Below are 23840 nucleotides of genomic sequence, written 5' to 3'. Positions count from 1 at the left end.
GCCTACTTGCAGTCTGTCGATGCTGACAGTGAATCAGATCCCCTGCAGTGGTGGAAGACCCATGAGGAAATGTTTCCAAACCTGAAAAATGTGGCGAAAAAGAATCTGTGTGTGTCCGCCACCAGTTCCCCATCGGAACGATTATTTAGTACCAGTGGGAATATAGTTACATGCCACCGGGCAGCTCTCAAGCCAGACGCCGTTGATAGGCTTGTGTTTTTGGCACAAAACCTCTAGATAACCTGTTGGTACTGACTGGTTGTCACAAACACACAGAACACAATCATTTTAGTTTGCCGTTTTTGACCAGACCTTTTGTTTGACATCATGCACAAAAAGTGCATTTTAACTTATGTTGATTTGAAAAGTGCACACAATGTGATGGGGTTGCTGCACTTTTTCCATTGAGCTCTGTTTTTGTTACGGGTCATTGAGCTTGAACTCTATAGAAATAGGCTACAGTATGTAGGCCTACATCTACATGTGGCATTATTTATTTTCATTTACCAGCTGCTAAAAGCTTATGTGCATTTTGCAATTGCCTTGAATAAAAACTATTTTGTTAAATATAACTTCGTTGTGATTTACCCCTTTTGCACACAAGTTTAAAATTGTTCTAATAGAAACCTCTAATGAATAAAGTATAAATAAGAATGGTTTAATGCAGACATATGTTGCAGGGACTACTAGAATCATCATACTGGTGTGACTATGCATCAAAGGGTTAAATCAAGCATTTTTAAGTGCTTTAGAGGAAATGTCAAAATATCGAGATATATATTGTGTATGGCGATATAGCAAAATAATATCGCCATATCATTCAGAGGCCATATCGCCCAGCCCTAGCCTGGACCCATCCTGGAGTTTGGATCGGTGTCTCGACGGCGTCCATCCTTGCTCCGAGGCTTTTCACGGACTCGGCGAGGGTTTGTAGAACCTGGATGATATCCGTGTTGAGGACTTGTGGGTAAGATGGTTGAGGATACCGGGGACCGGGATGATCGGCATTCTTCCTCGCACGCTTGGACGGACCAGAAGTGGTAGGCCGAATAGCACGCTTATTGCCCAGATTGTTTGTTTTTAGTCGCGGCTGAGGCGGTGGTGGCAGCGGCGGCAGCGGCGGCAGTGGCAGCTGCATCCGTAGCGGAGAGTGGAGGGAGGGGTACGTGTTGAGGGTTCCCCAGCGCTGTGTCGGCTACCTGCAGGATTTCCCCCCTCGATAAGCCGACTTCCACTGGGACGCTTTGTTGGTCGAGGGGTTCTAAGAGTTTTTGGGTTGGCCGGGACACCCAAGAAGTGCGCCCTAACAATTAATACCCTGCCCCCTCCCTTGTCCGTTCAATTTGGGAACAATGTTTGGTTTCATTTCGCTTGTTTCGTATATTATTAATTAATTAATTAAGGGCGCCACCAGAGGGCGCCCCCAACACATTTGCCGCCCTAGGCGATCGCCTAGGTCGCCTATGCCGATCGCCGGTGTTACACCGAATTCTGCGACCCACCGTAAAGTGTGACCCCAGGGGGCGCTGTTGCATATTTGCAACATGCACGTTTTCATTATAACAAAAACATAAATAAAACATGAGATCTCCCCCCACCGGTGGGTCTTTCTTTTCTTGATACTAACATTAATTCTAAACAGCGTTTTACACAGTAGCCTATAATAGGAAATGCTCAAAGGTAAATCAGCGTAATTTAACACTGACTGTAGTATATTATGGGTAAAGAAGCAACGGTGAAGGACCGTACTAAACGCCCTATCATTGTATGGGTCTGTAAAATGCTAATCAAATCAAAACAAATGTATTTATTAAGCACCTTTAATAAAAAGATAATTGGTTGAGGGGAGATCTTATGTTTTATTTATGTTTTTGTCATGCCTGTCTACGCTTCAAACTCGTTCATATTGCAAAAAATATGCAACAGCGCCCCCTGGGGTCACACTTTTCGGTGGGTCGCAGAATTCGTTGTAACATCGGCCCTGGTCTCGGACATGGTGCTTATGACTGTTGCTGAGGCTTGGACAGAACTGGGTAAAAAGGCCTTTAAGTTATTTGCACCGTCTTCCTGGAATAACCTGCAGAAGCAGCTCAAGCTTCAGGACCTAGTGACTCTCAATGAATTTAAAGCTGTTGTTAAGAGTTTGATGTCAGACTCGATTGGGAATTGCAAATGTTTTAGTTAATAATCTTAATGTATTTTCACAATTGCACTTAGTATTGAACTTGCATTTTGTCTAGTGTTTTATGTTGGAACTGTGTACTGCTATCCATCTTGGCTAGGTCTCTCTTGTAAAATATATTTTAATTTCAATGAGACTAACCTGGTTAAATAAAGGATAGAAGAAGAAGAAGAAGAAGAAGAAGAAGAAGAAGAAGAAGAAGAAGAAGAAGAAGAAGAAGAAGAAGAAGAAGAAGAAGAAGAAGAAGAAGAAGAAGAAGAAGAAGAAGAAGAAGAAGAAGAAGAAGAAGAAGAAGAAGAAGAAGAACAACTCTCACACCATATGACCATATATAGTACCGGTAAGAAAACATCCGGAACGCTGAAACTAAAAGTCAAAGGTCTGTCCGGTCCTTTGAGCAGAACGCAACACAGCAGTCGCTACGGTAGGAAAAACACATATATATATAGAATAAGTACAATGACTTCGTACACAACTCACTGCTATAGACTATCAATGACATAAAACGTCATTAGTTTGGAGGAGTTGGGGGCTGTAGCTGTAATTAAACTACTACCGGATCAGAGCCTTGTTGAGCAGGGCGGCACACTGGCTCAGCTGAGAGGGAAACCACATTCCTACGGAAAAAGTTTTGACAAAACGTTATGATACTTTGTCGGTACTGTCGTTGTGTATGAGCGATATAATCCATACACACCGTGGCGTTATACTACAAGTGTCCGGGAAGCCTAACCCTCACCCGGACGCGGACATAAAATAAATCGCTGCTCAGACGGAACTTCACCATCCACAGACACCGCGGGGCACTATGTAATGAGCGTCAGAAAAGCCCAACGTTCTCGTTAACACGGTAGTCCACCGCTGGCACTTCCCAGACAGAGCTCCACACGGATACACGCGCACACGCACACACACACACACGGACACACACACACGGGCATTTTGGACCAGTCCATCCCTACACACACACACACACACACACACACACACACACACACACACACACACACACACACACACACACACACACACACACACACACACACACACACACACACACACACACACACACACACACACACACGGGATAGAGCTCCACACGGCCAGACAAACGGTACCCGGTACATCTTGGTTGTGACGTCAGACTACCTCGGAACAGGCACTGTGATGTCACGAACGGAAAGCCACCTGCGTACAGCAGAGAGGACCGTTCAGTCTTTTGAGGAAAATGGCAAAAACACAGGATTTTACAGATTTGCTCTAAATTGTGGACTTATTTCAGTAACAGTGTTAAATGGCATAGATTTCCATGTTTACGAACAAATAAGAGAAATTCACAGGTTTTAAAAAGAAATGTCCAGATTAAAGAACCACTTGACCAAACAACAGACTCCTAAGAGCCGTGTTCAGTGTACACCTAACCTGACCTTCCATCAAAAAAGAACAAGAGTAATACACAGCTTTAGTGGTTTATAATTCAAAATTATGCCACTATAGTGCAAGACAGCTATAACAAAAAACAAGAAGGCAGGGTAGAGGCGGAAACAGAGATAATTAATTGACCTGAGGTTCGCTGAAACACAACAGCTAACGTCACAACAAAACCGACCGTCTCTGACCTACTAGACTGCCTCAACTTCACCATCTAATAGCCAAACTCCAACATTTCTAACCTAATAGGCATACCTTAATTTCAGCCTTTTCAACATAACTTAACAATGTCTTATTGTCAAAATACAACAAAGTAAATACTACACTCATAAAGTATCTGTCTATTTATTTTTATCAAACAGTGTGGGCTCCAGGGCTACAGCCAGTAGTATTTGCACAAGCCTGATGGAACTGGTCCGGTCTTGTAAGTCGTGTAACAAATGTTTTCTGAGAAATACCTGTTTTATGTTCAGAAACCTTTTCATTTTAACATTTCACCATTTTATTTCAGCGTTGTTTTTCACCAGGACAGTCTTGATTAAGGGCTTCCAATATCTGGTGAAGATGGTGCTTAAAGGTAAATTTGATTAATTAGTGACCTAGGGTAGGTAAATGTTCTGTATTATTGTATCCTTAAGTGTAAATTAAGGAGCAATGTGCAGGGAAATATTATGTACTTATACACATTGTGAGCTCATAGAAAGAAGATAAAGTATTTGATTTGTTTTTTACTGCTGGTAGTACTCGCCTCATGGTTCTCAAAGTATCTGGTTCCCGATGGCATGCTCATGGCGTTAACAAACTTATTTAGTGATACTTAGTGGAGCAGACATCATCATGTTGTCCCAGTTCCACAAACCTAACTGTTTGTATGTGTCGTGTCATGGTTTGTGTTGTAAATAGGCATGTCTTACAGAGTACCTCATTACAGAGTACCTCATTACAGAGTACCTGATTACAGAGTACCTCATTACAGAGTACCTGATTACAGAGTACCTGATTACAGAGTACCTGATTACAGAGTACCTGATTACAGAGAACCTGATTACAGAGTACCTGATTACACAGTACCTCATTACAGAGTACCTCATTACAGAGTAGCTCATTTAAGGCACCTCTACCTTCTTCCTCTCTAGACAATTCTACCTTGGGCCCCTCACCCAAGAATGTATGTTGAACATATCAGCACGGGTTCTCTACTAAAAATGAAACACGTTGGGTTTATTTTATAACAATACAGAAGGTTGCTTTTACTCTTTAGCAGTTTATTTATCTAAGAATAATCTGGGGAAGAGCACAAAAGAAAGCAAGGAGACATACAAGCAAAGACCACACTGACGGCTTTTGCTAACTGGTCTTGCTAGAGGAGCTGGCTCAATGACAGCAATAAAAGGCTGTACTGTATAGAGCACAACAGTGACCCCCTTTTTGAGAAGTTCTGGTTCCGGTAGTAACTTTCCCATTCATTTTCTCTGTTGACTTTTTGTAAAATCGTTATATGAAGAGTTTTAAGCCAATCATTCGTCAAGGTAGTCGTGACCATAAAACGTTTGATTCAGGGCAAAACATAATTGGGAAAACGGAAGGTACAAGACTGTAATTTGTTTTGTGAAATCCCATTAACCATCATAAAGTTTTTGGTTACAACCCAATAGTTTAGTGCATTTCTTGCATCTTATAACCTTTGTCATTATTATTATTTTTTTTAATGTAATTTTAAATAAATGTGTGTATGCATGTATGTATAGTGTTTCAAATAGTGCATAGTGTTGTCATGGAGATGGTACGTTCCTTCGTTCATGACTGCAATCACCGCGTAACAACGTTACTCGTTTTACTCGTGAATCATTCTCATATTTCAGTTACATATTCATTCAACATTATGTATTTCTAGCTTTTTTGCTACCAACATTACTAAAAAGCACTGCTAGTGCTATTTCATATATTTCTTACTCATTCGTACTTATTTTTATCATATTTTCTATGTGAACATAGAAAATACGACATGCACAGCTAATTTCCTCTACATTTCTTACAGCAACTCAAACTTTCCATTTATCTCTAAGGGAAATCATGGTTACTGTGGTAAGCGATCGAGTCCAGTGCCAGCAATCATCGGCGACTTGACTTTCGCGGGTGAGGGTAAACGTTTCCTTGCTGCCAGCGAGCTCCACCAATCAAAGACGTTGTGTTACACTAGGATTGTGGGTAGTGTAGCAGTCGCAGTTGGTTTCAAATGACATCGCGAATAAAACGTGTTTTTTTTCGAAAAACCAGAAGTTTATGTCTTTAACTTGTGGCTTCTACAGGAGCATATATCATCGTTTCACAATATAACGGCACATGGTAAGTATACTTTGGATGGTTCCGACATTATGGCATTTAATCAAAACCTCTATGGAGCAAATGAATGGGATTTTTACTTCCGGAACCACACTGTTGCGCTCTATTGCTAGAGACTGATGTTGAAGACGACATACAAATTGCTAGCCTGGCAGGCCAGACCCACATCAAAATGTTTGGTATGGGAACACTCCATTGGCACGGCTCAGTCCAAGGGGTGGGATAAATGGCTGTCTTTCAAATTCCCTCTGTACTCAATAGGATGGCGCTACAATCATTCATGTAGCAGGGACCATATACGGAACCGTCGCAACTCAGTCGTCATTATGTTAAGCCCGCCCACCGACTCTATACACGATGTGATTGGCCTGACCAGAGTTTGGTTTTTCCAGCTCCCGAGCTAACGGAGAGTTGCTAGACTTGCTGAAAATTTAATTTGCTGCCGCTAGGGGCGTCTAGATTTCTACGAATGGCTGTAGTTAGTGGTAAATGTAGTCTGGCTGTACTATGGCTCGACTCAAGAGAGTCTAAAATGTTGTGTAAACAGGTAACCAGACGTCGTGAAATCAGGCGAAATGTTCCCTCATAGTGATGATAGTGACACAAAAGTGTGGCACTGCAGTCAAGCTAGTTGAAGTCCCACATTTTTACATTAAAATGACATATTGCTCCATTCTGACAATGGCTGATATATTCGAGATCAGGACCACTAAGACTAGAATAATAATAAAGTCCCAAATCTGCAGGTGTTCGGTCAATAACAAAGTGGAGGATACGTTTAAGGGGTTTCTTTTCTCTTTGCCACCACAAGCCTACACACACGCACACACACACAAGTAAAAAGGGTCATATCTTAGTTACACATATAGCTTCATATAGACACTTAAGCAGATTCTAAATACAATAAAGCTGCAAGCAGCATTTATCGCTGGAGACAGTATGTGCACAAGCCTGATGAAATGGTTCTGGCCTTATAAGTCGTGTAACAAATGTTTTCTGAAGAATACTTATTGTGCGTTCAGAAACCTTTTATTTCAACTTTTAATTTCAGTGTTTTTCATCATGCCAGCCCTGAAAATCCAATATTTGGTGAATTGGGTGTTTCCAGGTACATTTTATTTAATTAATACATATTGTATACTCATGTATAAATTGTATCCTCAAGTGTAAATTAAGGAGCAATGTGCAGGGAAATATTATGTAATCATTCACATTGTGAGCTCATAGAAAGAAGATAAAGTATTTGATTTGTTTTTTACTGCTGGTAGTACTCGCCTCATGGTTCTCAAAGTATTTGGTTCCCGATGGCGTGCTCATGGCGTTAACAAACTTATTTAGTGATACTTAGTGGAGCAGACATCATCATGTTGTCCCAGTTCCACAAACCTAACTGTTTGTATGTGTTGTGTAAACAGGTAACCAGACATCGTGAAATCAGGCGAAATGTTCCCTCATAGTGATGGTATTGATTATTATGGCACAGACACAAAAGTGTGGCACTGCAGTCAAGCTAGTTGAAGTCCCACATTTTTACATTAAAATGACATATTGCTCCATTCTGACAATGGCTGATATATTCGAGATCAGGACCACTAAGACTCTGTACTTTACACAAATCAAGAATTTTTATTCTATAATTCTAAAGAATTTCAAAGTCTAAATCAAACATTTTGACGTTGAGTTGACTTTATGTTTGAAACTTGCTTTAGAAACACGTTGCTCCATAAATTCTGACGATGGCTGATATATTTGAGATCAGGACAACGCAGACTATAAAACTGCTCAAAATCAGGCATTTTTAGTGAATAATAATAAAGTCCCAAATCTGCAGGTGTTCGGTCAAGAACAAAGTGGAGGATACGTTTAACGGGTTTATTTTCTCTTTGCCACCACAAGCCTACACGCACGCACACACACACACAAGTAAAAAGGGTCATATCTTAGTTACACATATGGCTTCATATAGACACTTAAGCAGATTCTAAATACAATAAAGCTGCAAGCAGCATTTATCGCTGGAGACAGTATGTGCACAAGCCTGATGAAATGGTTCTGGCCTTATAAGTCGTGTAACAAATGTTTTCTGAAGAATGCTTCTTGTGCGTTCAGAAACCTTTTATTTCAACTTTTCAGGGTTTTTCATCATGCCAGCCCTGAAAATCCAACTTTTGGTGAATTGGGTGTTTCCAGGTACATTTTATTTAATTAATACATATTGTATACTCATGTATAAATTGTATCCTCAAGTGTAAATTATGGAGCAATGTGCAGGGAAATATTATGTAATCATTCACATTGTGAGCAGATAGAAATAAGATAAAGTATTTATCCCGTTTTTTCATGCCGGTGGTACACACCTCATGGTTCTCAAAGTATCTGGTTCCCGATGGCGTGCTTATGGCAATAACCAAAATATTTAGTGATATGTAGTGGAGCAGACATCATCATGTTGTCCCAGTTCCATAAACCTAACTGTTTGTTTGTGTTGTGTCATGGTTTGTGTTGTAAATAGGCATGTTTAAAGTTCTGACCATGGCTGAAATATTTGAGATCAGGACAACTCAGACTATACACCTACCCAGAATCAAGAACATCACTACGATTTTATTTTTGTTAGAGATAACTTTTGACAGCAGATTTCTATTTTCACAGACCTCCAGAAATGTAGGTTCACCACAGTGAATGGATTGAAGCTGAATGCTGACAATGAATTGGTTAAAAGACTGAAGAACAAAGGTCATACTGAGGTGATGTCGTCGGACCGATGTGACTTCATCCTGGCCTTCTGTCCCATTAGAACACGGCCTGGGATTGATATCCAGGAGACTATGGAGATGTGTCCAGGTGAGGAACACTTCACTTGTAAGGAACACATCCATCATTGCAGTTAAGGAGAATAAAACTCTGATCAACATGTAACATCTATGCAAATTAGTACAATTGTCTACAATTTGGACAATTACCCATTCAAAATATCTTGCTTATCGAAACTGATGTTACTACTCAGTTTAGTAATTATACTCTCCAAAAGATGTATGAATTATATATTTTTTGTAGTGTTTTAACCCGTATTAACACTAAAGACATTACAATGCCGGGACCGTTCACATGCTGCTTTATTCACATACTTAACGAACAACCACCGGTAACGAACAACCACTGACGTCATCACATATCTAACGTGGGGTGCCATACACTACATCCCTCATAACGATCATCTCAGATGATATCTTACATCAGTATAACTTCTTATAACACAAGAAACTCAGTTAACTACCTCTGTTGATAATAACATATCATTGAAGTAGCTACTTAAACATGCAGGCTTTAATTCAATTAAATAAAATTTTATTTGTATAGCCCTTAATCACCAATACAGTCTCAAAGGGCTTAACAGGCCAAATATTTATAACACCCCCCTGACCCAAGCCCCCAAGAAAAAACTCCCTTAATCAGCAAGGAAGAAATCTTGAGAAGGAATGCAGAGTGGGGGATCCCTCCTTCCAGGGATGGTCAGGAGTGCAATGGTTGCCATAATTGACATACATACATGCAGACAAAACATATTAAATTGATGGGGTGCTGGCCGGTTAACCATGAGGAGAGTCCAGGCATCCAGTCGCAGTCACCGCAACATGCTAGAAAAGACAGAATAGTGAAATAGAAGGGAAAAAGTACATAGTGGAAATGCATACTGCTACTAATTTAGTAACTGCATTAACAAAAGCACCCCCTATGTTTCCAACGCAAGGGTGCAGAGGCGCGTTTTAAACTTTGCTTTGAATAGCTCCACAGAGTCAGCTTCCCTGATCGCAGATGGCAGACTATTCCATAGGAAGGGGGCTCAAAAGGCGAATGCTCTCTGTCCAGCCGATTTCTTTTTAACCTTTGGTAGCAATAAAGGCCAGCTCCCAAAGACCGGAGGGGCCGTGAAGGACTATAAGGAATGATGAGGTCCTTCAGGTAGGATGGAGCTAATCCATGGAAGGCTTTATAGGTTAGCAGTAGCACCTAGTAGCAAACTTTCTCATTCTAGTCAGTAGTCTAGCAGCATTCTATACAAGCTGTACATTTCTCGTGGTAGAGTTAGGTAGACCCGAGAACAATGAATTACAATAATCCAGTCTTGATGATATAAATGCGTGAATCAGTGTCTCTGCATCTGCTGCAGATAACAGATGGAAAAATGCAATTCTAGTTATACTTCTAACATGTTGGTCAAAGCAAAGCGCTGTGGGATGGCGAAGTCATCCAACCACAGTGAGACAATCTCCAATTTGGCCCCGTTTTGAGCCAATAATTATCAGCTCTGTCTTCCCAGAGTTAAGCTGCAGGAAGTTCTGTGACATCCAACTCTTCACTGCAGCCAGGCAGGACACAGCCTTCTGGATCTGGGCTAGGTCCCTTGATTCTACAGGAATAAATTGTTGGGGGTCATCCACATAGCCGTGGAAGCTAATTCCAATGCTGCGGATAACGTTGCCCAAGGGAAGCATGTAGATTGCAAAAATCAATGGACCAAGGACGACCCTTGTGGTACACCAAAGCATAGTTTGCAGTGCTTCGATTCTGAACCCTCATAGAGCACACATTGTGTTCTATTTGTGAGGTAAGAATCAAGTGAGCGAAGAGCCGTACCCCCGCAGCCAACATAGTGCTCAAGACGGTGAAGAATGCTGTGGTCGATCGTGTCCAACGCGGCACTAAGGTCACGAAACAGAAGCATCAATCTCTCATTTGTATCCAAGGCAAGAAGGATATCATTTACCACTCTTGTCACAGCAGTTTCAGTTGAGTGGAAATTCCTCAACCAGGACTGAAAATGTTAGAAGGGATTGTTCCTCATCAGATAGTTGACGATTTGCTTTGCTACAATTCTTTCCTGTACGATAGTCTCGACTAATTCAGGATCTAGGACCAGGCTTTTTGACTAGCAGTCTTATCATCGCAGCCTTGAAACTAGAGGGAACAATTCCCGTAGAAAGCAAGAGATTCATAAGCGAGAGGATTGTAGGCCCCAGAGTTGGAAGATGATTCTTAAGAAACTTGGAAGGGAGAGGATCCAGGATACAAGTTGTTAGTTTCAATGCCTTTATTACCTCTTCAAGTTCCACCAGAGGGATTGTCTTGAACTCCAGGAGAGTTGTCTCAGAGTTCCCTATCCTACGGGGCAAGACCCCATCCTGCCCTGCAAGATGTGGAGGACAAGAAGCACTCCAAGCATAAATTTCCTCTATAATCGATTGAATCTCGTTTTCAAAGAAATCCATGAATAGACCTGCTGAGAGGGAGGAGTCTGTTTTGGAGTCCAACTCTTCACTGTGTCGAAAATAACCTTGGGATTGTTTCTATTCAAGATGACAATGCTGGAAAAGTAGACGTTCCTGGCAGTAGTCAACGCACCGTTATAGGTGGGCAGACTGTTATGCCACGCAAGACGAAAGACCTCAAATTTAGTCGAGAGCCATTTGCATTCAAGGATTCTGCATCCTCGCTTCAGGGTGCAAGTTTCTACATTAAAACAGGGAGCTGTTTTTTTCATTGATCGCTTTTTAATTACAAGTGGAGCAACAGAATTGATGGCAGCAGACAAGGCGTTGTTGAAGTCATCATTAAGGCACTCCACAGAACCCCTATAGTTACAAAGGGGAGCAAGTGAAAGGGGTAACTTATCTGCCATCGCTGTAGTGGTTGCAGGGATGATGCGACGACAGCTGAAAGTAGCCTGCTGATCGTTGCAGGGGCAGGATACCACCACCTGGAAAGTGAGCAGAAAATGGTCTGATAAAGCTGAGGTGTAGGGAGAGACAACCAGGTCTGAGATGTCTACACCGCGGGTCAAGACGAGGTCCAGAGTGTTTCCACCAATGTGGTTTGGGTGCTGGACAGGCTGTTTGAAGCCAAGCGTATCTCTAATGGACAGAAAAGCCTTTGTGAGGCCATCAGATTGGTATTCACATGAATATTGAAATCCCCAATAAGCTAAATATTGTCTGAATACGCAACAAGATCAGCTTCAAATCAGAAAACTCATCTACAAAAAGTGAGAATGTGCCTTGGGGACGGTATGCTATAGCTAAAACGAAGAGAGTAAAAAAGAGTCAAACTCCTTTCGTTTGTCGGGGAATTGAGGAGCAGAAAGCGAGCACCTCTAATGATGTGAATGTATATCTAATTTTTGGCTTTAGTTTAAGATTAGAGTGAGATATTAGGGCTACTCCACCACCTTTCTTTAATTCTCGAGATAATGGGGAGCTAACGTAATTTGGGGAGGTGGCTTAGTTTAAGAAGAAGAAACCCAACCTGGTTTCAACCAGGTTTCACATAGACCCAGGATGTCTATCTTATTATCAACAATTAGATCCTGGACCAAGAGCACTTTAGATGAAAAAAACCTTATATTCATGAATCCTATTCTGAGTACTTCTGAATTATTATTTTCAGAGGGAGTCCGGGTAACACTCTGAAGGGGTTGGTGAAAAAAATGGCGATTTTTACATACTGGTTGCGGCCTTCGCCTGCGGGTTTTACACCTTGAGACAGCGCGAGGCAGCAACACAGTGCATATAGCTATAGATGCAATATAAAGGCAGTTTTATGGTCCCACGTTCCCGCAACGCAATGACCGCGCAGACGCTTCAACGCAGTCGTGAACCTTTACGGTTCTGCGTCGGGTTTTAGAAAGCGGACCAATCACAGCCCTTGCTGCTGCGTCGCCTCGACGGAAGGTTAGGATTTTTGGGAGGTGCACGTCCGGCCCTTGCGGTGGAAGCAAGGAGGGTCCGCAAGGATGTAAGGGGTCCGTAACCCCCTTGCGTTGCGTGAACGTGGAACCATAAAGAGCCCTTAACCCGTTTGTGCCGGCTGCTGCGCGGCGCAACATTGTATCTAGTAGATACAACGTTGCGCCGCGCAGCTTCCGGCACAAATGGGTTAAGACTGCGGTGTTTCGGCGCTGCCAGCGACCGTGTCACGATCATTATGAGTGCCAAAACACGGAGGACTCTCAGTGTGAGCATTACGTGCTACATCATCCTGTACACTGGTTTGGATAATCCACCTACTGTACTAGACTCTGCAACGTAAATGATCATGTTGCTAGCTGGTTTGCTAATCTCCTTGCATCCTAGCGAGTGAGTGGATGAGTCACGCCTGGCATCTATCTATGTTTTTTGACATAATTGAGGGGCCTACCCAGTAGGGTGAAGGCTGTCTCTCATCAGCACACCAGGGCGGCCCCCCAGGAAGGGCCAGTTATCAATGAAACCAAAGCCCTGCTCAGAACTATATCGTACCAGCCAGCGGTTTAGACACAATAATCTACTGTAACGCTCATCATTGCTAGGTTGTCAGGTAGAGGGCAAGAGAGAATTAATCGATGCCAACACATCTTCCTGGCGAGGTCACAGAAGCTATGTTGCTTTTTGTGACCTTGGATTGTCTCATCCTAGTATCGTTGGTGCCGACATGAACTACAATGTTGTCGAAAATAGTGTCAGTGTTTGGTGCATCTAATCTAACTCCGTATGTGGTCTGACCGCATGCCAGCGCCCTAAGATTAGCTTCAATGTCGGGAGCCCTGGCCCCGAGAAGGCAAATAACTTTCGCTGGCGTTCGTAGGTTAACTTTACGTAGAACAGAGTTGCCTATGACTAGCGTTTTTACCTCCGAAGAAGACTTGTGAGGCGGGCTGCTGTCCGCCTTTGCAAGTGCTGCTGCCGACAGGGTTGCCTTGACGGAGCTAGGTGCCAACGATAGCGTCAGCTCTACGAGTCCGCCTGGCGGCTCTCTTCTACAATTACAATTACAATTACAATTACTATTACAATTGTAATTGTAATTGTAGTATCTTCTATATACTAGTATCTTCTATATACTTTCTGGAGTATCTGTCTTCTTTATGCTCACTACGCTTTCCTCCTCTAACTGACAGATAAGTCTATAAGGCATCACACAGCAGCCTCGGGTCGAACTGTGGAGAGAGAGCAAAGGTTACGAGAACATGCACATGCACTGGACAGGCATTCCGTCACTGTGTGAAACGCAGATGGACAGCCAGCCAGAGGGGAGGATGACAGCCAAGGCCTCAAACTATTTTTTTTTTTTTACTCTTAACATATCAAATTTAATGAACATCTTCAGCTTTAATACTGTTATGACATTTCCAAATACTTTTTCACCATTCCTTGTGAATACTCATACTCAACATAACTCCATATCTGGCTCAGCCAGAAATGTAATAGAAATGTAAAAAAAAAAGAGTAATGTACTGCTTCACAGTGCTTCACAGTCTTTTGCTCTTCCAATTTTGTCTGCAACCACACGTCCATTGTCCTTCCTCACAACATCAGTCCTGTGAACGGCAGCATAGCAAATAAGTGTCTCACACATTTAATGATGTTCACTGATGTGGGACTTCTGAGGATATCGACACTCACCCATCTAGAGTAGTATCAGTCACTAGTAGATGGTCTCCTGATGGGAATGGTCCACACATGTCCATAGCAAGAGCCTGCCATGGTTTAGCAGGGAGCTCGGACCTTTTGGTAGAATCCTGTGAAGTAGTGCTATTGAGTTGACAAGCGTGACATGACCTCACTATCAATCGATTCCGGGCCACCACACATTAACTCCAGTCACCAGTCTTGATACAGCTCCATACAGTAGCTAGAGTGTGTCCTCTGGTGACAAGTTTTCCAGTTGTCGTGGTGTGAAAGCATGCGGCACTGCATGTTGAGCCAAGTAGTAGACATGATCCTCCATGCTTCTGGCTCAATATTGCACCTTATCCCACTGGACTGGCATCCACAATCAGATTCAGATTCAGATTCAACTTTATCGTCATTGCAGAGTACAGAGACAACGAAATGTGGCTGGAGAGCTAAACAGAATTGCAAACGAGCAGTTAAGGTGCAGTTTGAACATGATTGTCATTTAGTAATATAGGTACAGTATAGTTTAAATAATAGGGTGGGATAGTGAGACAGGGTGGCCTCAGAGGAATGCTTACTCCAGTCATGGTTTCTTAAAACACTGCCTCTTTCTTTAACAATTTAGCCTCTGCCCCTTCTGGCCAGATCTTGACTGTCACTGTGGGTTTCACACGTACGATGAGTGGTGCATACTTACACCAAAAAAACACAAATCAGACCCCTTTAGATTGACAAATAACAATTTAGGGGTAATATTATACAAAGGGCGGTACCAAAACAACAAGTCAATTAATAACCTGTAAACAAATGCAAAACTGATTTGGCTTATACCAACACACTACAATGAAACAATTGAATCCCTTCAATTTCTTTGGCCAAATCCCTTAATAATAATATTTCCCTATAGCAAAATGTATCACTTTAGCTATTTGTTATTGTTTGTTATTGTAATTATTTGTTGTTTACTTGTTTCCGATAATTTTTACATTGTTTGCTTCATTTAGAATTTTGAAGTCTGTTAAAATCTTTTCACTTGATTTAAGCCATTCAACATGTGGCTTCACTAAAACATATTTTCAACCTCCCTTTGCACTACAGCATTTTCTGCAGGAAAGGCCTTTTCTAGTTACTTTTCTTGGGTGAATCCATACATGACCTTGACAAAGCTACAGTAAATAAAACTAAAATGTCAGTCAACCGGATATCGAATCATTCCTAATCAACAGTATCAGCAGTTGTTAAGGGGAAAATGATCAAATCTATTTCTAAATCAGTTAAAACTTTTTTTGAGTAACTGGCTACCCATCCACTGACTTTCCCACCCGTTATTGCTATAAAAGTCCAGGGCTCCACACTGCGACCAAAACTTGAGGGTGTGCGTCTGAATTTTACATTTGGTCGCACATGTGCATGTTAAACGTGGAAGGGGCGCGTCAATGAATCCGGAATCTTTAGCAGGCCAATGAGTGTAAGAAGGATAGGAAATGGCCACTGTGAATGGCTTATGTGTGGAGGGGGAGGGTCCTAGAGATTATCAGTGCGCGTAAACGTCTATGAGAACTTATAGGGAGAAAGATTTCACAACCTGCTACGTGCGTTTACAATGAGCAAGCAAACTATTGACTCGTTCTTCTGACGTTCTTCGGCTAGTGTGCCAGTGCCAGTCAGTCTGCACGGGTCTTATTTTACAAACCCTGCACCGCCCGTACCCACAATACTTTAAACCGCATCCGACCCGTGTTCCGACAGCAGCGTGAATTACATTCCGCACCCGACCCGCTATAAATTGATATCGACGCCCGACCCGCAACCGATGGAAAATTAGAAACATTAGATGGAACGCCGGGGAATAACACTATCTGGTGTTTGGTGTGGTGCTATAGATTGCTGTGCAAAAAAAGCACATCATCCACTGGTTTTAGTCGACTCCTCCACTGCGGTCAAGCCAGCCGACCCATCGAGATCGGCGGTCAAGCCAGCCGACCCAGTTTTTTGCTGTACCTGTTTATACTAGCCATTACGGTAATAGCGTCTCAGAACTAGTTTCAAATTAAAAGCATTCGTCGGGTACATACCAAAAAACAATAAAATAATAATCAGTCAATAAAAGCAAATACTATCAAAGGAAGTGTACGGCAGTTGTGATATTTACTTTCAAAATAAAAGCCCACCTAAGATTCAAATATGAGACATGTCACATAAGATTTGGATTCAATTAAAAAAAAAAAGCCCTGTTATTCCAGGCTCATTTCACTTCTGAAATGGGCTTTTATTTTGTGTAGTTTCAAAATAAAAGCCCACTAGATATTGAAATATGAGACGTATTACATCTGACTTTGGATTCAATTTAAAAAAAAATGACCTGTTATTCTAGGCTCATTTCACTTCAGGGTTATAGTTCACAACCCCATATGGTCACCCAAGAAGATTCACAACATTCTGATGTGTAGTTTCAAATTAAAAGCCCACTAGACATTGAAATATGAGACATATTACATATGACTCTGGATTCAATTAAAAAAAAAATGCCCTGTTATTCTAGGGTCATTTCACTTCAGGGTTATAGGTCACAACCCCATAGGGTCAACCAAGAACTTTCATGACATTCTGATGTGTAGTTTCAAAATAAAAGCCCAACAAACAGTCAAATATGAGACATATTAAATATGATTTTGGATTAAATTTAAAAGAAAATGCCCTGTTATTCCAGGCTCAATTCACTTCAGGGTTATAGTTCACAACCCCATAGGGTCACCCAATAACTTTCAGGACATTCTGATGTGTAGTTTCAAAATAGAAGCCCACCAAAGATTCAAATATGAGACATATTGCGTATGATTTTGGATTAAATTTAAAAGGAATTGGCCTGTTATTCCAGGCTCATTTCACTTCAGGGTTATAGTTCACAACCCCATATGGTCACCCAAGAAGTTTCACGACATTCTGATGTGTAGTTTCAAATTAAAAGCCCACTAGACATTGAAATATGAGACATATTACACATGACTTTGGATTCAATTAAAAAAAAAATGCCCTGTTATTCTAGGGTAATTTCACTTCAGGGTTGTAGGTCACAACCCCATAGGGTCAACCAAGCACTTTCATGACATTCTGATGTGTAGTTTCAAAATAAAAGCCCACCAAACAGTCAAATATGAGACATATTAAATATGATTTTGGATTACAAAATCAAATATGAGACATATTACATATGACTTTAAATTGAATCCAAAATCACATGTAATATGTCTCTTATTTGAATTTTTGGTGGACTAATATTTTGAAACTACACATCAGAATGTCCTGAAACTTCTTGGGTGACCCTATGGGGTCGTGAAGTATAGCCCTGAAGTGAAATGAGCCTGGAATAACAGGGCATTTTTCTTTTAAATTGAATCCAAAGTCATGTGTAATAAGTCTCATATTTGAATGTTTGGTGGGCTTTTATTTTGAAATTACACATCAGAATGTCCTGAAAGTTCTTGGGTGACCCTATGGGGTTGTGAAATATAACCCTGAAGTGAAATGAGTCTGGCATAACAGGGCGTTTCCTTTTAAATCTCCAATAAACTATTGGCATAAACTTACATTTGTCAATTAGTTGGGCTTTTATTGTGAAAGTAGATATCACAACGTCCGTACATTTCCTTTAATAGTATTTGCTTTTAATGATTGTCTTTCGGTATGTACCAGACAAATGCATTTATTTTGAAACTAGTTCTGAGGCGCTGAGGCGCCCTTGCCGTAATGGCTAGTATATACAGGTACAACAAAAAACTGGGTCGGCTGGCTTGACCGCAGATCTCGATGGGTCGGCTGGCTTGACCGCAGTGCTCCTCCGCTCCTGATTAACATATCCAGCACCGGAGAAGTCTCGCTCGCAATCACAAAACCGGCGACCGACCCACACTGTTCAGGCGTCCGACCCGACTTGTTTCAACCAAATTGTGCGGGTCACCCGAACCTTCAGGTGCCATAAAGGGCTTTTCACACGGTAGGCGCTTGTCGTGCCTGATAATGCGTTCTCAATGGAGAGGCGAGCAGGCAGAGAGGAGGCGCAGCGTCCTGTCAAGTGGGCACACTCCCGTGAAACTTTGGAGTGTGCCCACAACACCGTGCAACACCTGGAGTGTACACATGCGCGTACACTCCAGGTGTTGTCATGCGTTCGACGAGCGCTTACGTGCTCGTCGAACACATGCACGTACACCTGGAAACTGTTTGGATAGATGAGAATCACAATAAAATGTGACACTGAATTTGAAACAGCACATTGTAATCTCTGTATCATCAAAATATTTATTAGTAATACAGTGAAAATTTGTAGAAATATGAATATTTGGTTGGCATGTTGATTAACGGTGTGTGCCCCTAGAATTTCTGGTTGCGCCCCTAAAATTTTCAGTTAGGGGCCGCAGTTAGTCTGCCGCCCTAATGTCATGCAATGAACAACGATGTATTCTTCTCCTAATCCTCCCAGGAGATGAGCCAGTTATTCTGGTAGTGCTGCACCACACCCACGACCGTGAGAAGAATGTCAGCCCTCAGAAAGTGGATCCCTCACAACCGTTCCAAAACAAGATCGTCCTGAGTGTGGCATGTCTGTTCTATGAGGGCAAGTTCCTCAATTGTAATCACAATAACAAAGAAATTAATAAGGTCATAGATCATTTGTCACGTCCTATCCCCAAATGCTAATAAATGTTCTTCCTTCTTCCATGCATTCGATAACAATCAAAGCTCCCCTTTAAATGATCATAAACTGTTGTCAAATTCATTTTGTCTGTGCATTGGTGTGGCCAGTGCATGGACAAAACTTGCATATCGAAAAATGTCCTAACTTAGCTAGCTTGCCAAGAAGAGGGAGATAGAGGGTGAGGATAGGTGGAAAGGATAATTATAGGGAGATTAGAGAGGAGATAAGGGGAGATGTGAGGTATAAGGCACAAATCAACGTATGGAACAGCATATTAGTTTATTACAGTCCTGGCAACAGGCATGGCTCAATGTAGCTTTCGAGCAAGCTGACATTAGCCAAGAAAAAAATCTAAAAAATGAAAGATATGGGTACGCTATTTATTGTAGGCTAAATGAGATACAGTAGGTAACTGGTGGAAGGTGAACCACTGCAGGTCAAGAACAAGTCAGAGGATACGTTTAAGGGGTTTAGTTTCTCTCTGCCACCCCAAGCCAACAAACACAAACACCCCCACACACACAAACTCGATGGCAATCAACTGCTCATTCAAATGGTTCTAGATATGTAAAAACACAAGTGGTAAAATGGTGAATTCAATCTTAGTTACAAAAATGAGTTTGAGTACACACACATTCAAAGATTAAGTTTGATGCAAAGATTAAATACAATACAAATGCAAGCAGCCTTTAACAGGTGTCAAGCCTTATACTGACCTTTGTTTGTTGGTATATCCTCAGTTTGGGTCTGGTGATTAGCCTACACAGTTTCTTGACCGTATGTCAAAGGGGTTAGGAGTTATGCTTGTTCAAAGATTTCAGGCGATCCTTGCAGCAGCCCCCTATTGTCTTATTTGGATTAATTTAAACCTACTTAATCTTAACCTATATTTCCTTAAATCCACCAAGTTTTGTGATGATTGCCCTCACATTTAGCTCAACCGGAATTGACTTAATTGGTGGATGATCTAGTCGTCTAGTACACTTGAGGATGAGCTAAGGATAAGGGGTTAATCTATAAGGTAAAGGGCCTAAAGGACATGCAAATGATCAATTGGGTGGCTCTTAGGTCGATTTCGAATTTTGGTTAGGTTTACGCATATAGGAATAGGGTTGGGGTTAGCCCAAATAAATGGAGAGCGGTCCAGGGCGATCCAACCCCGCGGTTTATCATTTTGTATAACCTACCTACATGGTTTCATGATAGTATAGGCTCAATTTATCGATCAACAGCAACATGAACACCTTACTGCCAACATGTCATCGACTGTTTAAACTGGTAATCTGTCTTGTACTGATAGAATTAGAATTGTAACTACTTTGACATATTGTTCTCATAATCGTTTTTTTATTGGTCTTCGAGCCAGTGATATTAGGATGATACGAGCTAACAAACATTAACTATGCTACATTGATATGCAAAAGACATATAAACCAGTGAATTCACATCTAGAAAGTGTCTGAGTTTTATTACATTATTGAAACACATATATACACACACACACACACTGTATGTGTGTATCTAAAGATTGACTGGAAAACATGCGTAACACTTCACACATCTCAAATGGTGTATCTGTTTAAAATGCTTTCCGAATCAATTAATAAATGTAACCCCCTCTTCAATTACCTGAATACAACCTAGTCAATCACAGTTTAAGATAACACCCTTCTGTGTGGATATAATTTAAGCCCGAAGGAGATAAAAGCCAACAGATACTTTTAGTCTTTTGATACCATCTTGAAGTCACAATCTCTGCATTTTGAATCGAAGGATTGATGCATGACAACTAACTCTACTCATAAATAAGTGCATTGCTTTTCTAGCAGAAAATGTGGCCTTTGACAATTTAAGACTCAAGATTCAATACTTTATTGCCATACAACTCTGTACAAGTTGCAAGGGATTTGTTTCAGTGTGCTCATGACAGTACATAACAAAGACCCACACAAAAGACACATAAAACATAGAACATCATTTCATCCATGCAGTATCCTTCCAAGGATCCCACTTAGATACAACATATAGGCAGATAAATGAAAAAGGGACATCCCCACATGTAAGACATATAGCCCACTTCCACCTGGTTGACAGGCCAGGGTAAGTGCTGTATGTTTGATTAAAGTGACAGGTGCTTATAGGTGCAAGTGATGTGCAAATTGGCATGGAGCAAGTCATGTGCAAATCTGCATAAGGTCCAATAAATAAGTACATAGTTAAGAAAACTCACAGTATATAAAAACAGTAGAAATTAGTGCGTATTATACTATACAAGGCCACTGGGGGAGTCTGCATTCTTGATATACTGTTGTAGGGATGTAGAGTTGTTAAGAGATTTAATGGTTCTGCAGTATGTGCTGTTGAGGAAGCGGGAGGTTTTAGTTTTGATGGCCCTCAACCTTCTACCTGATGGGAGTGGATTGAAGAGGGAGTTAGCAGGGTGTAATTTCTCCTGAAGAGTTTTCAGGCCTCTACTGTGGATACGGGCAAGAAACACTAACACAGCCAAAAATCACTGCAGCTTTTGAAAGGCACAAAAAATATGACTCAAATTCAAATGTGGCAAAAAAGCTGAATAGGGCAGTAGCAGTTTCTGAGCTTGCACCATATTGCATATTTATAAGAAGAACAATATTATTTGTACTTCAAGGCTCCACGCCACTGCTGTTCTTTTTTGAATATCAAATGGTTGACTATTGTTATTTATGACCATATTTATAAGCACAGTATTGTTTGTTTTTATACTGGATGGCTATAGGTCACTGCTGTTCTTTTTTGAATGTATAGTTACCTGTTGGCAGCTGGTACTGCAATTTAAATTCTGTGCAAAAAGATGTTGAAGCATAGTGGTGTTAAATACTTGACATTTTGAAGCAGTTTTCAATAAATTAGTGAATTTAAAAATACATGGGTCCTGTTGTTTTTTTAAAGTATGAATAAGTGGAAGAGAGTTCCAAACGTTACTAATTTAGTTACGTCTTAAAACAGTTGAAGTACCGGAGGAAATTGACTTTGACTCCCATGTTAAAAAAAACAAAAGTGGAAGTGGAAAAAGTTGAAAGAGTTGAAAAACGGTTAATAATAGCCATCATGTCGTTAAAGAGCTTAACGTTTTAATAGTTGAATGGTTTCTGTAGCTGAAAGTATGGCAGAGGAGTTGAAGACCAAAAAACGACGGAAGTAGAGTAACTAGAATTTCAATCCCTGAAAGTATTGCAGTGTGAATGCTGACGCTGAAATGCTCCGCTACACTGCTGAAGCTGAATGTTGTATAATCATTACACTGAATCTAGGAAATCTGCTGAACATTTTGAAGGTAGAATAAAATCTGTAGAATGAAGTAGGAATAAGTGGAATAGAGTTCCAAACATAGATGAGGTGTTGTTTTTGTATCCCAACTCCTTGGCACACAACAAACACTTGACCTTGGAATGAAATTAAATATATAAAAAATATGGTGAAGTGTGATAGGCTAGTATATTGAACCACACAAATAAAACATGTAGACTGATATAAATTAAATTCTACCTTGTTTATAATAAAATAGGCTACCATAATAAAGAAACAAGATGAATAAATACTTACCTTTTTAGGTGAAATGAGATCAAAGTGTTCCCATACTGGGGAATGTTTTCGCTTACTTGCAGGCTCCATGAAAACAATTGCAAACTGACTTCAAATCGCACCGAAGAGGCAGGGCACGCATTGACGCTCTTATGTGTTCGTGAATCGTTTCAAACCACCTCCTGAACCAACGAGGCTTCATTGTCATCAATGACGCCACCGCCCCCAAATGATACATGCCTCGATACGCGCTCCTCTAAACACTTCCTGGATTATTTGACACACGCTCCGAAGCATCGGCGCCCCACGTCCCATCACTAGTAAAAAGTAAACTGTTTATCCAGATGTCGACTGGTATAAAGTGGCAAGTTATGAAGTGTTATAGCGGTGAGCTAAGTAGCTCAGGAGTTCAGTAGTCTTATGGCCCGTGGGATGAAACTGTCCCTGAGTGTGGTGGTGCGAGACCGGAGGCTGCGGTAGTGTCTACCAGACGGGAGCAGCTGAAACAGTTTATTACTGGGGTGATGAGGGTCTTTAATAATCCGGTTAGTCTTCTTCCTGCACCGCTGAGGTTGAGGGCGGAGCAGCTGCCGTACCAGGCGGTGATGCAGCCAGTCAGGATACTCTCGATGGTGCACCTGTAGAAGTTGCAGAGTATCCTGATGTCCTTGTTGAACCTCCTCAGCCTGCGGAGGAGGAAGAGCCGCTGTCTTGCCTTGTCTTTGTGATGGTGTCAGTGTGGTGAGTCCAGGTCAGGTCCTCGCTGAGGTGGACCCCGAGGAACTTGAGGCTGCTGACTCTCTCTACTGTCGTCCCGTTGATGGTGATGGGGGCGTGCTCGGCTCCCTGTCGCTTCTTGTAGTCCACAATCAGCTTACAGCAATCAGCAATCGGGTTACATATGCATGTGGGGCAAAAGGGCACTGGGCAAGGTGCTGTAGGAAGAACACACGACAACCAAAGCAAGACTTCAGCACAAGAAGAAGTTAGTCTCCTCCACCACAAACAACAGTCGTATAGAGAAGGACACAGACCAAAGCATGAACCCAAAATTGATATTGACTGCTATGATTCAGACAAAGAACACATGAACCAACAACAATTCCACAGCATCACAATCAGTGGAAAGTGTATGCATAGCATCAACAGCAAACCACCAAGAGAGGAAGCTTACACAACACTGAACGTTAGA

General features: G+C 41.5%; 1 protein-coding gene across 2 annotated transcripts; it reads left to right on the top strand.

Moving 5' to 3' along the window:
- Positions 1-2497: 2497 nt before the first annotated feature.
- LOC307088228 (uncharacterized protein) lies at positions 2498-21990 on the top strand. Of its 2 annotated transcripts, none has more exons than XR_013812551.1 (7): positions 2498-2606; positions 3976-4037; positions 4125-4190; positions 7008-7064; positions 8090-8146; positions 8609-8800; positions 18869-21990. XR_013812551.1 is itself a non-coding variant. In XM_079754055.1 (7 exons), exons 2-7 carry the CDS (start codon positions 4019-4021, stop codon positions 19084-19086), a joined length of 591 nt encoding a protein of 196 aa, XP_079610181.1. In that variant the 5' UTR covers positions 2498-2606; positions 3976-4018; the 3' UTR covers positions 19087-21990. The 2 variants fall into 2 exon arrangements, 1 of the variants encoding a protein (XP_079610181.1); XM_079754055.1 differs by having other exon boundaries at positions 7026-7064.
- The last annotated feature ends 1850 nt before the right edge of the window (positions 21991-23840 follow it).

The sequence above is a fragment of the Pollachius pollachius genome (assembly GCF_949987615.1).
Source record: "Pollachius pollachius genome assembly, chromosome: 16".
NCBI classification, from domain to species: domain Eukaryota; kingdom Metazoa; phylum Chordata; class Actinopteri; order Gadiformes; family Gadidae; genus Pollachius; species Pollachius pollachius.
This window is presented reverse-complemented; position numbering and strand designations above follow the sequence as displayed.